This window comes from Oncorhynchus kisutch, linkage group LG21 (genome assembly GCF_002021735.2).
Source record: "Oncorhynchus kisutch isolate 150728-3 linkage group LG21, Okis_V2, whole genome shotgun sequence".
Lineage (NCBI taxonomy): Eukaryota > Metazoa > Chordata > Actinopteri > Salmoniformes > Salmonidae > Oncorhynchus > Oncorhynchus kisutch.
Window position 1 is genome coordinate 11880018 of NC_034194.2, and position 13258 is coordinate 11893275.

At 39.3% G+C, this 13258-nt stretch overlaps 2 protein-coding genes across 2 annotated transcripts in view; one reads left to right on the plus strand and one right to left on the minus strand.

The window, feature by feature from the left end:
• The first annotated feature begins 6517 nt into the window (after positions 1-6517).
• LOC109866310 (homeobox protein Nkx-2.4) lies at positions 6518-8800 on the plus strand. The gene is made up of 2 exons (XM_020454911.2): positions 6518-7075; positions 7254-8800. Exons 1-2 carry the CDS (start codon positions 6709-6711, stop codon positions 7919-7921), a joined length of 1035 nt encoding a protein of 344 aa, XP_020310500.1. The 5' UTR covers positions 6518-6708; the 3' UTR covers positions 7922-8800.
• A 499-nt stretch (positions 8801-9299) lies between these two features.
• The window catches only part of LOC109866309 (5'-3' exoribonuclease 2), a 30789-nt gene continuing 26830 nt past the window's right edge, over positions 9300-13258 (minus strand). The window contains exons 28-30 of the mRNA XM_020454909.2: positions 13151-13214; positions 9810-9993; positions 9300-9643 (exon numbers count right to left, since the gene is read on the minus strand). Of these exons, the coding sequence (XP_020310498.1) occupies positions 9581-9643; positions 9810-9993; positions 13151-13214 (311 nt within the window). The 3' untranslated portion in view covers positions 9300-9580. The remainder of the gene's footprint in view (positions 9644-9809; positions 9994-13150; positions 13215-13258) is intronic.

Consider the following 13258-nt stretch of genomic DNA (forward strand, 5'->3'; position numbering starts at 1 on the left):
TTTGAGAAGTGTAACTTGGTAAAAAAAAATATCTGCAGTAAGTGACTTTTAAGTGCTAAATAAATTAACTGGGTTGACCGTCACAAGTTAAGGTTAAGTTTAGGCATTAACTCAGACTTCTTACGGTTAGAGTTAAGGTTTGGGATAGGCTAAAAACAAAAATATAAACAAATAAAAATAAACTACTTTCTATCGCTGGATTCCAACATGCAACCTTTGGAATCAGAGGATCCTTACTCCTGTCCGTCATCCCCGATCCACAACGCCCTAGAAAAAAACGAAACATACTTGAAGAGAACCGTGCTCATTGCTGACCCTAGTGGACGGTTTCCATGACATCTCCCGACGTCCTCAGACATGTATGGACGTCTAACACTGATTTGTTTCACGGGTAACCTGTCTGGCCATAAAAATAGTAGACCTAGCTCACCGCTTTTACGCGATGATTTCACTATTAGATGTGCAATGTCTCTTTGATTTGTTTTAGTTTTATTAGACCTAGATTCAATCAGATCAAGCGTTAACCTGCGATAGCACACACCCAGCATAGCGGATGTTTGGCGATGTCAGCGGTGGAACTGTGCTGGAGCCATCAAATCAGTGAGCAGCTGCTCTAGCGATCATTCTCGCTAAACCACACCTGCCCCACTCCTGTTAGACTTTCAGAAGAGAGTGTATGCTATAGAAAATTACGCTCAAATTGTAAAATCATTCAACAAAATAATGAGGATTTCTTTAATCCTAATCAAGGTGTAGATGACTTCTCACATTCCAGTGTTCAAACTTGGAAACAAGGCTGAGATTTATTTTAATGCGACTCAGTGCAGCCAATCCGCTTGTGGGATTTGACAGCTCTAATGCGGTTCCACCTCCAACATCAACTATGCGGATATCGGCTAAAGCGGATATTATTGAAAACTAGAGTTTAGTTCACGTTACATGGTTGACCTTAAAATGTGGGACATACTTAAATGAATCACTAATAATATGAAATAGCCGAAATAATAATCTTCAGAAATGTATTTATTTATTTCATTTTCAATGACGGCCTAGGAACAGCGGGTTAACTGCCTGTTCAGGGGCAGAACGACAGATTTGTACCTTGTCAGCTCGGGGGTTTGAACTTGCAACCTCCCGGTTACTAGTCCAACACTCTAACCACTAGGCTACCCTGCCGCCCCAAATGACTTTGTAAAAGCAACAAAATAACTAGGGCTTTACAATGATGGGGAAAATTTACAATGTGGGGATTAAATGAGTTCAAATCTTCCTAGAAGTGACACAGGGTTGACGGAGGGCACTTTAGCAAACCTTTGTTCATATAACAAATCTGATTAATTAAAATGCCCTGTGGTCTATATTAAAAAGGACTTCAGTTAATATAAAAGGTTTCTAAAATAAAATATTGGTGCATGGTTTCTACTTAAAATTTCAAAAGGGACGCAAAATGCACTCTTTTCGAGGAACAGACCAAAATAACCGAATAGAAGAACGTGTCAGTCGCTTCCAAGATTTGTAATAACGACAATAAATCAAAGGACAGGATCATCTAAGGGGGGTTAAACCCGTTTACAAAAAGATTATGGCATTCGACCAATTCCACTTCCAAAATATTTTTTTTTTTACATAAAAAAAAAAGAGTTAAAACGCACAAAGAACATTTGCTTAGAACGGTAAAGTTTCCGTTTTGTTAATTGTTAATGCACGACATTTCTTGGTGGAGGTGTACATATAAATAGTTATATTTATTCTGATAGAATAAAGACCTCCCAACTATCTAAAGTATTAAGCCTCTGTACGATAATTGATTTGATCACATCGGCTGCTGATATCATCAAATCGCACTTTTAATAAATACACTTTAAATCCACACTTGGTCCAATGCTAAAGCCCCCGTCCCCCTTAACATATAAGCATCATTTAATTTATAATATAAGAAACATGAATTAAAACACAAATAATACTAGAGTGGATGAGAGGGTCTTGACTGAGGAGGCTTGGCACACACGTTTATCACTTCATCTATGCTACTCATGAAAGAAGATTAAACAGTTTGGTGCAATAATCACATTGGCGGAATCTAAATACAATAAAGCAATCAATTAAAGCCGCCCATGGTCCGAAAAGCTTGAGAAAATGCTGCTATCTACTTCTAATAATACGTCTATACTATTATTATTATTTGCTACAGTAGGATAGTAGTAATTATGCTGTCAGCACTTTATATAGTGAGTATACAGCCTATACAATTTTCGGGAAAAGATGGCACACAGTAGGCATCAATGGTGTCTATAATACAACTTTTTCTTTCGCAATGCTTAAAATGCTCTTTACAAGTTACCGAAGTGCTTCCATTATATCAATAAAAAATATGACAGGTTTGTGAAATAATATATTAATATGTCATAAGCTAAAACAATTCTCTATTATCCATCATTCGTTGGTGACAGGCTTGTCTACATTTGATTCCAAAGCAATGACTATGACGTTTCATTTTGCCATGATGTTTCTTCCGAATGTCAACATTTTGATTATTAGACTATACTTAATTCACCACTGTATCAACTAAATTCATATTCCAATTCTTGATTTATTTATTAATTTAGGCTACCACTGCCCTCTCCAGACCACCAACGCGATTTTTCTCGTGCATGCTCAAAAAGCTATTTTGATAGGGTTTATAGGCTAGCCTACCTTCAAGTTATAGCAACCGTGCAACATTAATATGTAAATGTACCTTCTCTTTTGAAATATATTGTCATTATTTACAATTTTGTTAGACAGTGTCATCGGCAAACATAGCCTAGGCCCTCCGTTGAGCAAATACCCACAGCTTTTGGTGTAATTGAAATGAACTAATCGTTCATAAGACATTGCCCAAACAAAGAGAGCAGGCCTACAGGTTGATTGTAGTCATGGGGGGCCTTTTCCATCGTCCGGTGCACATGGAATGATGTTGCAACACGATTCGATGCCTTTGGTAGCTTGCCGCACTGGCGCGTAGCTTAATACAGCTGCCATTTGTCTTGCGAAGAGCTGGGATTCCACTTCTGTAAGTGTTTCGCCTGAGAAAGGAATATACCACAATTGTCCAACATTCTGAAACCGTCGAACAGTGTTTGCTACAAAAATAATCCAGTGAATAATTTCCATCCATCTTGTTTCTTTCTTGTTGCCCTCACCGTGACATGAAAGTTGAGATCATAGCTTTTCATTTTGTTGAATTGGGTTAACAAGCACGGACTCCACACAAGCTCATTTGCTTCACTTACATCTCCGGTGCATTAGCAGGAACGGTTCAGGACCCAGGCCCTCACTCTAAGCGCAGAACCCCTTTACTGACCTCTCCAAATCTCTCTCATGTTATTGAGCCAGTGGTGGCGGAATGCATCAAGTGCCCCATTGACAGCAAATATGCCATCCCTCTACTCCAAGACGTTCGGGATCTTTTCAAATATAACCTCAAAAGAGTTGCTTGCGTTTTTTTGTATATTATCTCAAAATGTTCGATATGCAAGTAGGCTGTGCGTTTATGGGGGATAGAGAGGTGATACAAAATTATAGAGCTAGTAAATAGCACAACGTTAACACAATTCAAAGATCATTCCGAATTCACACTGTAGTTAGTTACTGAAGGCTACAGTCACCTCAAGAGAATCGGTCATTGCTGGAAAGTCCAAACACAGGCCTCTATCATTGAGGGTCATTGTTCTGATTAGTGCTCGAGTGTCTCCTATCTTCTTTCCCAATCAAAATGTCTGTTTTGCTTTGTGCTATATTAATTACGGTGCAAATGTTGATCTGATTACAAGTGATACTGAATTTACTAGCTAGTGGAAACCAGTATGTAGTCTAAATGGAACATTACTTGGACTTGTTTCATAATATGAAACTCAACGAAAGTTATAGGCCTATAGATAGCATATGGGGTATATTTCTATAATGATGTAGCCTAATAATGTAATAACACTAAAATACATTCCTATAGGCTACGATTTTGACCTATTATGGGTTTGTATATATAAATAAATGGTGTAACATGTCAAGAAGAACCGTAATTATCCTATCCGTTTTCCATAGCTACACCAACGACTGGGTTATGGAACACCAATCTAGCATAACAATTTGAGTCTAATTTTACCGGTTGAATTAACATTGATCAAATTAACATTCATTCAAAAGTTACAGTAAATGAAAACATCAAGACAAAAACAAGTTACCTGCAATAAGCTGGAATTCAACAGACCCGAGCTGGAAAGATTCCCTTTTCATGCTATAATACCAGCACAAGCGATAGTGGTACATAAAATGGAAAAACATTTTGTGAATATAGGCCTATGTATATATGGTCCCGAGACATGCAAGTTTCAATAGAAAGACCGAAGTCATTATTGCTATTTTTGTTATCGAATGTTTCTCTGTGCAGTCATGATAATGGGAACGTGGTTGGAATGGAAGAAATTTGAGTGCAGTAGCCCATAACCATACCCTTTGAAAGGTCCACAAGATTGAGCGGTTTGGTTATTTGCATGGGGCTACATCCAGGAAAAAGACCGAAAAGAGCCATCCACCACAACACAATTCGTGTATTATATGGCTCATTCAACAGATGCATTATGGAAAGCAGACAACTAAGATTTTATCCGATCTGAACATATTTTTACAAATGAGCATTATATCCGATGCTACAATTGTGCTAGGCTGAAAACTTTGATGTAGCCTAGGCCTAACAAAAAATGAAAGAGCAAAATGGTATTCAAATTAAATAGTTGATAAATGACATTAGGCTATAGCCAATCCGAATTTTAAAAAGTGGTCTACAGAAAAATTGCCTAACCCTACATCTTGACTAAGCAAGATCGCCTATCAGACAGAATCAAGACAAGGCCATTTATCAAGAAAATACGTTTTATATGATTTATGATTACCATACTTGGCCTAAAATCTGAAAAATTCACATTCACAAAACAATTCTTTAATTCTAAAAAAATTAATGTTGAATATGCATGTGTGTGGGCTGCACAAATGTGACTGTGCTTCAGCACTTGTCATTTCCTGGTCTTGCCACCTCTTTCTGCCACAGGGATTTTAGCATATAGACTACCGCTATCTGCACGGATAAGAAATTATCAAGTATAATTCATTTAAAACAGATTGACAAAAGATAATTTCATGGAAATCAACTCACCTGTTGTCAAGTCAATACCTCTCAAACATTCGAGGTAGCCTAAAAATGATTTAGACCGTTTTATAGTAACTTAAATCGCGAAATCACCGTATGGCCTATATTTTACCTTTTTAAAATGTTCAGATTAGCCTGCATGCGGCTCGCATAGCATACCTCTGAAGCATTGGATGAGCAGGTGAACTCGTTTCTCACTGAGCACAGACGTCAGTTTAAAGACCGTTTTGGGGTTGAGCTGTCAACTTATTTTCATTCAATGTGAAATCAACAAAATGTCACCATGTCATTGGATTTAGGTTAAACGTTGGGTAAAAAAAAAAATCGCTTATGTTGACAACTTTTCCACCTTCATTCAACGTCACACACATTTTGTTGTTTAAATGACATGGAAGCAACGTTGATTCAACCTGCGGTTGTCCGGTGGTCTACCAGAGATAACTGACCATTATAGATCAAAGTAACTGGCAACAATGAGTTATTAACTCAATTAGCATGCTATTGGTGATCCATCTTTTTGATTTTAAAATAGATAAGGACTTAATACACATTTAATTGTCTTTGATGAATCTCGTTCACATCAAGGACTGAACTTTGATTTGAGTCCATGCCATCTTTGCGGTGTAGGACATTGTGCCATAGGCTACTCTATCCGTTCCCATATCCACAATTAAATAGGCCTAATTGGAAAGTACCAGGATGACTGGACAAGTAAGCAAAAGTGGAATTTGTTTGTCTTCCAATGAGTGACACATTAAACGCGATTAATAACATAGGGTTGGTTATTTTCTCATCTAAATATGATTTTAATAAAGTATTATTTGAAAATACTAATCCATTCTATTGTCTGATTACATTTTGTAAAGAAGCAAAAATAATATACTTTTTATGATCGTTATTGTATGGGGTAATGCAAGCCTACCAATTTGTCAATTGAAAAATATATATAATCACACCCTTAAATGCAGAATGTGACAGCTTGGATGGTGAAAGAAAGTCTTCATTGTGGTGCCTGATTCGGTCTCTGGTGTCTGTTCGAAGAGCTCTCGAGTTAAGAAAAAGGTTGCCATTTTATTTTTTGGCTGGAGCAACAGCTTTACCCGAATGCACCAAAACTATAGCCCATTGCCTCACTTGAAATCCGACCAAAGAATTAAAAAAATATATACTTTTCGAATTAGTTCCATATCACATGTATTTATCAAGTTGACGTTTAAACCATCTAAATGACATCTTGCTTATCTTAACTCAAAAGTAAAATGTTCCTAAATTACCCGGTTAAAATGTCAATGCCCATTGTTGGCATGTTTGGCTCGTTGCTCCGCCCCTCGTGTTTGTCGTAAACCTGGCGCCTGGCTAGAGTCAAGACAAGATAAGAGCGCCCAAGGCTCCCCTCCTTCTCCAAGGCGATCCATTGGAAATCTCAGACGGACTCACAAGTACTCTTGTAGGTGTCCTGCAGCAGAGACACAACACTACGGTCGGACTTGTTCCGCGTTCAGCCAAATTCACCTGCGGGCTAAACCATGTCCTTGAGCCCAAAGCACTCAACTCCTTTCTCAGTGACAGATATTTTAAGCCCGATCGAGGAGACCTACAGAAAGTTTGGAGGCATGGACAGTACAGGGAACCTCGCGTCTTCGCTGGGCGCATACCGACAAACTCAGGTGTCTCAAGCGGGCATCCAGCAGCACGCCATGTGCCATAACACCGGGGTGGGGAGCACCTATCACATGCCACACAGCGTCTCCCAATTTTCCAGTGCCATAGGAGGCTACTGTAATGGGAGCATCGGGAATATGGGAGACCTCCCGTCTTACCAAGACACAATGAGAAACGGCGCAGCAGCAACTGCGTGGTATAGCGCAAACACCGAACCCCGCTACCCAACAAGTAAGTTGAACAAGTAGCCTTTGATGTTACTTTTAAGAAATGCAATTCGTTTTGAATAACTTCATGTAAACTACAACTTGAAATTGTGATTAATTGAATTGCGCACCACGATTAAATTCAAATAATTAAAAACTAAACCGGTATCTAAATATGCATTTATTTAACTGTGCCATTGAAGTTTCTAGATTCATGGGGGCTACCACTGGGATGAACATGACCGGGATGGGGACATTGGCAGGGATGGATGCCACCAAATCCATGGTCACCTTACACTCTGCGCCCAGGAGAAAACGACGGGTGCTCTTCTCTCAGGCCCAGGTGTACGAGCTGGAGAGGCGCTTTAAGCAGCAGAAATACCTGTCGGCACCCGAGAGAGAACACCTGGCAAGCATGATCCACCTGACACCGACCCAGGTAAAAATTTGGTTTCAGAACCACAGGTACAAAATGAAACGCCAGGCAAAGGACAAAGCGAACCAGCAGATTCAACAGGAGAACGGCAGTGTGTGCCCACAGCAACAGTCACCGAGGCGGGTAGCAGTCCCGGTTCTCGTGAAGGATGGCAAACCCTGCCAGAACGGGTCAAGCATAACGACGTCTGGGCAACAGCAGGTGCAGCAGCAGCAGAACGTGTCCGGTGGTGCGATGACGGCATCGGGAAGTGCGGTGGTTAATCTCCATAATCAGCAGGTGAATAATCCGTTATCATCCGAAGAATTGGAGGAAATGTCCCCCAGTTCCCCTATCCTACACAGCCAGCTAAACATGGCTCAGACAGACGCGGCTCTCCTCGAGTACACCAATAACATGGTCAGTTCAAACCTGCTTTATGGCAGAACTTGGTAAAAGGGAGAAACCTGCCATTTTATATTTTCATTCTGGAGAATACATCAAGTGGATTTTAAGACGAACAAAAACATCGGGAAGGACAGTGGTCGTTGGTGACATGGACAACAGAAGCACCATACTTCCTTGACATTTGAGAGGTGCATAGACCACCTATTTTTAAGAAAGTCGACCGTGCGTGTTTTACTTTAAGAGTTTTTGATAAAAAATGAGACTCCAAGCACTCGGTGACGGTGTGAAGGGAGTGAAGTTTAATTTGTTGGAATTAAATTCTTTAAGGACACATTGAGGGTATCAGGCCAAAGTATTGTAATATTTCGATGAATGAACCTGAACTGTATATATAGTTAACACATTTCATGTGACAGTGATTGTTTTTAAACGAAATATTTGTTCGTTCATTTTTTGTAAATTACAAATGTGATGGCTGCATAGCATACATATATATATACACAAATCACAATCCAGTTGAACTAACAATAAATTGCTTGACATGTAAGCATATCTGCTTATTCATGTGGCACATACCTATGTAACGAAGTTCACGTGTAGGTTATAGCGCAATTTTGATTAAGACGTTGGCCTAATGCAATTACATTTGTTATTAGTCCTTATCACCCAATTATTTAACGAAAGAGTCAAAATATAAATTCCAATATTTCTTACCGTTACAAGCTGGCCTGGTTAAGTAAACAAATATTAAGCACGTAGTCTATAGCATGATAAAGTCCCAAAATGCAAGAATATTTGCAGGATTTTTAAAATTGGACCGTGACTGATTTGGCCAAACAATGGAAAACAAAGATGAAAGGCGAGAATTTTCAAACTACTGTAATAACTGGAGCTCAATTGTTGTTTCACATTTTCAATAAATATAATTTGTTATTCGTGGGTTCTTTGATTTGAACATTTGAAATATAAGCACGCAAAAATGCTAACTATTAGTGATAAATTTGCCTAGTTTATAATAATAGGGTCCGCATTAAATAAAGGGGCACTGAATGGCCTATTAAGTATATTTAATATAAAATCAATTAAATCTATTTAAAAGGACCATAAAGTTACTTATGTTCCTGTGAAACTGGGAGACTGATTTATTAAAACCGGTAGGAATGAGATATGGTTTCTGATTAGGGTATGTAATTATGTCTCAAACAAAGCCTCAATGCAACTGCTATGGAGCTGTCAATCCAAGGAATTTTGAATTGACAAAAAAACAAAAACTTTCGAAAATAATTAAACCATTGTCCAAAGATTTGCTATGTTCATGATTTAAGAATATTTCGTTTAGATTTTTCAATGAATGCTTCACATCAGAAAGCTTATGGCGATTGTGAGGATTGATAGGAGGAATATGATTTGAAAAATGTAAGGTATATGTGATGCAAATAGCTGAATGTTTAATTTGGCTATATTTATGAACATTTGAAATAAAAATATTAATCTAAATTAGGATCAATATCAACTTTACAAACAAACTGACAATGACACAATTGTCTTGATTCACTTGTATTTCACAAGTTTTACAGGCATTCTTAAAAATTCAGTACATAAGAACATTTTCAGAATTATTAAAAGAAAACAAGTAAAACAGCCTGAAAGACAAATATAGCGAGAGAAAAAAAATCATATTCGCCTTCTGCCCATTTAAGTCTAAATTTAACTCCAATTGTATCTTCTTGCTGGGGGTGGCAAGGGGTAATTCCGTCCAGCGCTGTATCCCTGTAAAACACAGAAAGGACCAAACCGGTCAGAAGGGCTGCACAATAAACAAAGCATAAAGGGCAAAGATGGCAGCCATATTAGTGCAGTATAGTATGCGTAAATTATCTGGAGGTGTCCTCCTCGTCAGGTGGATACTTGGATATGGTCAAAGTCAAGTCATTACCGGTTGTCCTCCACGGTCGTCTCTGCGGTCTCCTCTACGGTCATCCTGACCACGTTGTTGGTGGTAGCCACCCTGACCCTGCCCCCCTCCATGGCCTCCTCTCTGCATGTTCTGCTGGTAGGCAGCTCCCTGGGACTGCATCGACCGGTCCCAGCCGTGCCCACCACTACCACTATACTGCTGCCTGTGGGGGAACAAACATTAAAATTGTCGTTTTGGATTTTACATTTATGGACTGTATGCCTACATTGCAATTCAGTTCTTAACTGCCATGTTGTAGAAGATTACTAAAACTACATCACTGCCAATTTGCCTTTGATTCTAAAACAACACAGATTAGTTAAACACGAAGTTAAAACATCTAGCTAATGACTAGGGCCGGAATGATACCAGTATCGCAATATCTTTTCCATGGCGAAAATTAAAACACGAAGCAGACTAAAGTCTTTGGTCCTTTAGAAACCTGCTGTATGTAAAATATTGTGTTCCATAGTTTGGAAAATAAATACGTGACTGGATGACAACATAACGTTAGTTTCCAACAAAAGTTCAATCCACTTCGTGTTTCCTTGTCCCGGCCCTACCCAAATAAACTAATCAGAATTTGTATTGAATTCTAAAGAAAGTTCAGTCTTTCCTTCTAATTGACAGCTACAAAACACATTTGCCATGCTGGACAATTTGGACTTTAGGCCCTCCCTGCATTTGTCCTAACCATTTAGTCTAAATATGTCAGAGCACCTGATCAGGAGCAAAAAGAAAATATATGTTTCAAGTTCTATTGATGCAGCCTTCAAAATTGACCGTGGTGACCTAGCAACATCCCTGCTAATTGGTATAGACCTGGAGATTGAATTCATTTAAAAAAAAGGGCCACCCATTTCACATGATTGAAAGTATAAGAATATTAAAGAGTATGAAATAAACCATACATTTACATGTGGCTTGAATCATGAACTGCATTCATCCCTGAAATGAGGACACCACATTTCCTGTGTTGTGATGAGCACACAGTGGGTCTCCATGAATAACGCCTCAGCAATGTGTCCATCCATAAGCCAAGCCACCACATTAAGGTCTCATCTTATTCACTACAATTGGCCAAGGAAAAAGTAGGAACCGTTGTCAAGGGGCCCATCCCTCATTATTGAACCATGTCACATTCTTCCCCAATGCCAGACTTAACAGAGCACTGGAATCTGTAATCCCTCCTCAAAGTTCCTTATGAGTTGCATTTCGGTCCCGTTGGTAAAAGTAGTTAAAAGAAACTGTTTTCAATCCGCCCACTAATAACTAGTGACCTAAGGTGACAGAGAGCCACAATAGGCCTGGTAAGCCTGAAAATTTGAACCAAAGAAGCTGATTAGTCCTTCAAGAGGTCTGGAGGCAGAAACAACGGCGGGCCTGTGCGGACACAGTGGCTGTGGTGCAGAAATGTTACCGCTGGAGCAGTATTAGTGATGCCTCATTAAGTCGGCCAAACCTCAAGAGAAATTTGTTTAGCACTCCCAAATTGTTAATTCATCTCTAAGCCCCCCCATGGTGCAGCCCAGTGGGCTCAACTAATCTAGGAAGGCCTGTCATCTACCTGGACATTAAGTGTGACTCCGTAGTCCCCACTAAACCACATACAGTAACAGTCAAAAGTTCAGACACCTACTCATTCAAGGGGTTTTCTTTATACTTACCATTTTCTACAAAGTAGAATAATCGTGAATATATCAAAACTACGAAATAACACATTTGGACTCATGTAGTAATAAAAAAAAAAAGTGTTAAATAAATGAAAATATTTTATATTCTTCAAAGTAGCCACCCTTTGCTGTCATGAGAGCTTTGCACACTCCTGGCATTCTCTCAACCAGCTTTTCCAACAGTCTTGAAGGAGTTACCACATATGCTGGCTGCTTTTCCGTCACTCTTCAGTCCAACTCATCCCAAACCATCTCAATTTGGATGAGGTCAGGTGATTGTGGAGGCCAGGTCATCTGATGCAGCACTCCATCACTCTCCTTGGTCAAATAGCCTATACACAGCCTGGAGGTGTGTTTTGGGTCATTGTTCTGTTAAAAAATTAAATGACAGTCCCACTAAGCGCAAACCAGATGGGATGGCATATTGCTGCAGAATGCTGTGGTAGCCATGCTGGTTAAGTGTGCCTTTATTTCTAAGTAAATCACTGAGTGTGACCAGCAAAGCACCTCCTCCTCCATGCATCACAGTGGGAACCACACATGCGGCTATCATTCATTAACCTACTGCGTCTCACAAAGCCACGGCAGTTGGAACCAAAAATATCATATTTGGACTCAGACAAAAAGGACAGATGTCCACTGGTCTAATGTCCATTGCTCGTGTTTCTTCGCCCTAGCAAGTCGCTTCTTATTCGTGTCCTTTGGTAGTGGTTTCTTTGCAGCAATTTGACCATGGATGACCTGATTCACACAGTCTCCTCTGAACAGTCGATGTTGAGATGGGTCTGTTACTTGAACTCTGAAGCATTTATTTGGGCTGCAATGTCTGAGGCTGGTAACTCTAATGAACTTATCCTCTGTAGCAGAGGTAACTCTGGATATTCCTTTCCTGCTGCGGTCCTCATGAGAGCCAGTTTCATTGCGCTTGATGGTTTTTGCAACTACACTTGAAGAAACTTTTAAAGTTGACTGACCTTCATGTCTTAAAGTAATAATGATGGACTGTCATTTCTCTTTGCTTATTTGAGCTGTTCTTGCCATAATATGAACATGGTCTTTTACCAAATAGGACTATCTTCTGTATACCACCCCTACCTTGATTGGCTCAAAACACCCTGAGGAAAGAAATTCCACAAATTAACTTTTAATAAGGCACACCTGTTAATTGAAATGCATTCCAGGTGACTACCCCATGAAGCTGGTTTTGAGAATGCCAAGTGTGCAAAGCTGTCATTAAGGCAAAGGGTGGCTACTTTGAAGAATCTCAAATATAATTTAGATTTGTTTAACACGTTTGGTTACTACATGATTCCATGTGTTATTCCTAGTTGATGTCTTTATTATTCTACAATTTAGAAAATAGTAAAAACAAAAACCCTTGACTGAGTATGTGTCCAAACTTTTGACTGGTACTGTATATTATACTAAACCTCATGTAATAAAATAAATAAATAAATAAATAAATAGGTACTACCATGGTTAATTTCCTATGCTGCAGTGGGGGCTTTGGACAGATACTTCAACATCCGTTTGTAAAGTGTATATATATAAATGCCACTGCAACAATCAATTACTTATCAGGCCCAGGATGAGGCGCCTTGCGAATACACGCCTATGTATTAAAAGCAGACAATGCCGTAGACTCACCTTGGATATTGCTGTACAGGGTTGAATGGGGGAGGTGCCCCTAGAAGACCCTGCTGCCTGGAATCTGTGACAAAAGAGAGACATTCAGAAAGTGGTTCTGGGGAACCA

Excerpts from the sequence above, each read along its gene's own strand:
- LOC109866310 (XM_020454911.2), top strand. The coding sequence starts at position 6,709 with ATGTCCTTGAGCCCAAAGCACTCAACTCCTTTCTCAGTGACAGATATT. Across the intron at positions 7,076-7,253 it reads CGAACCCCGCTACCCAACAA|TTTCTAGATTCATGGGGGCT; the intron begins GTAAGTTGAACA and ends GTGCCATTGAAG.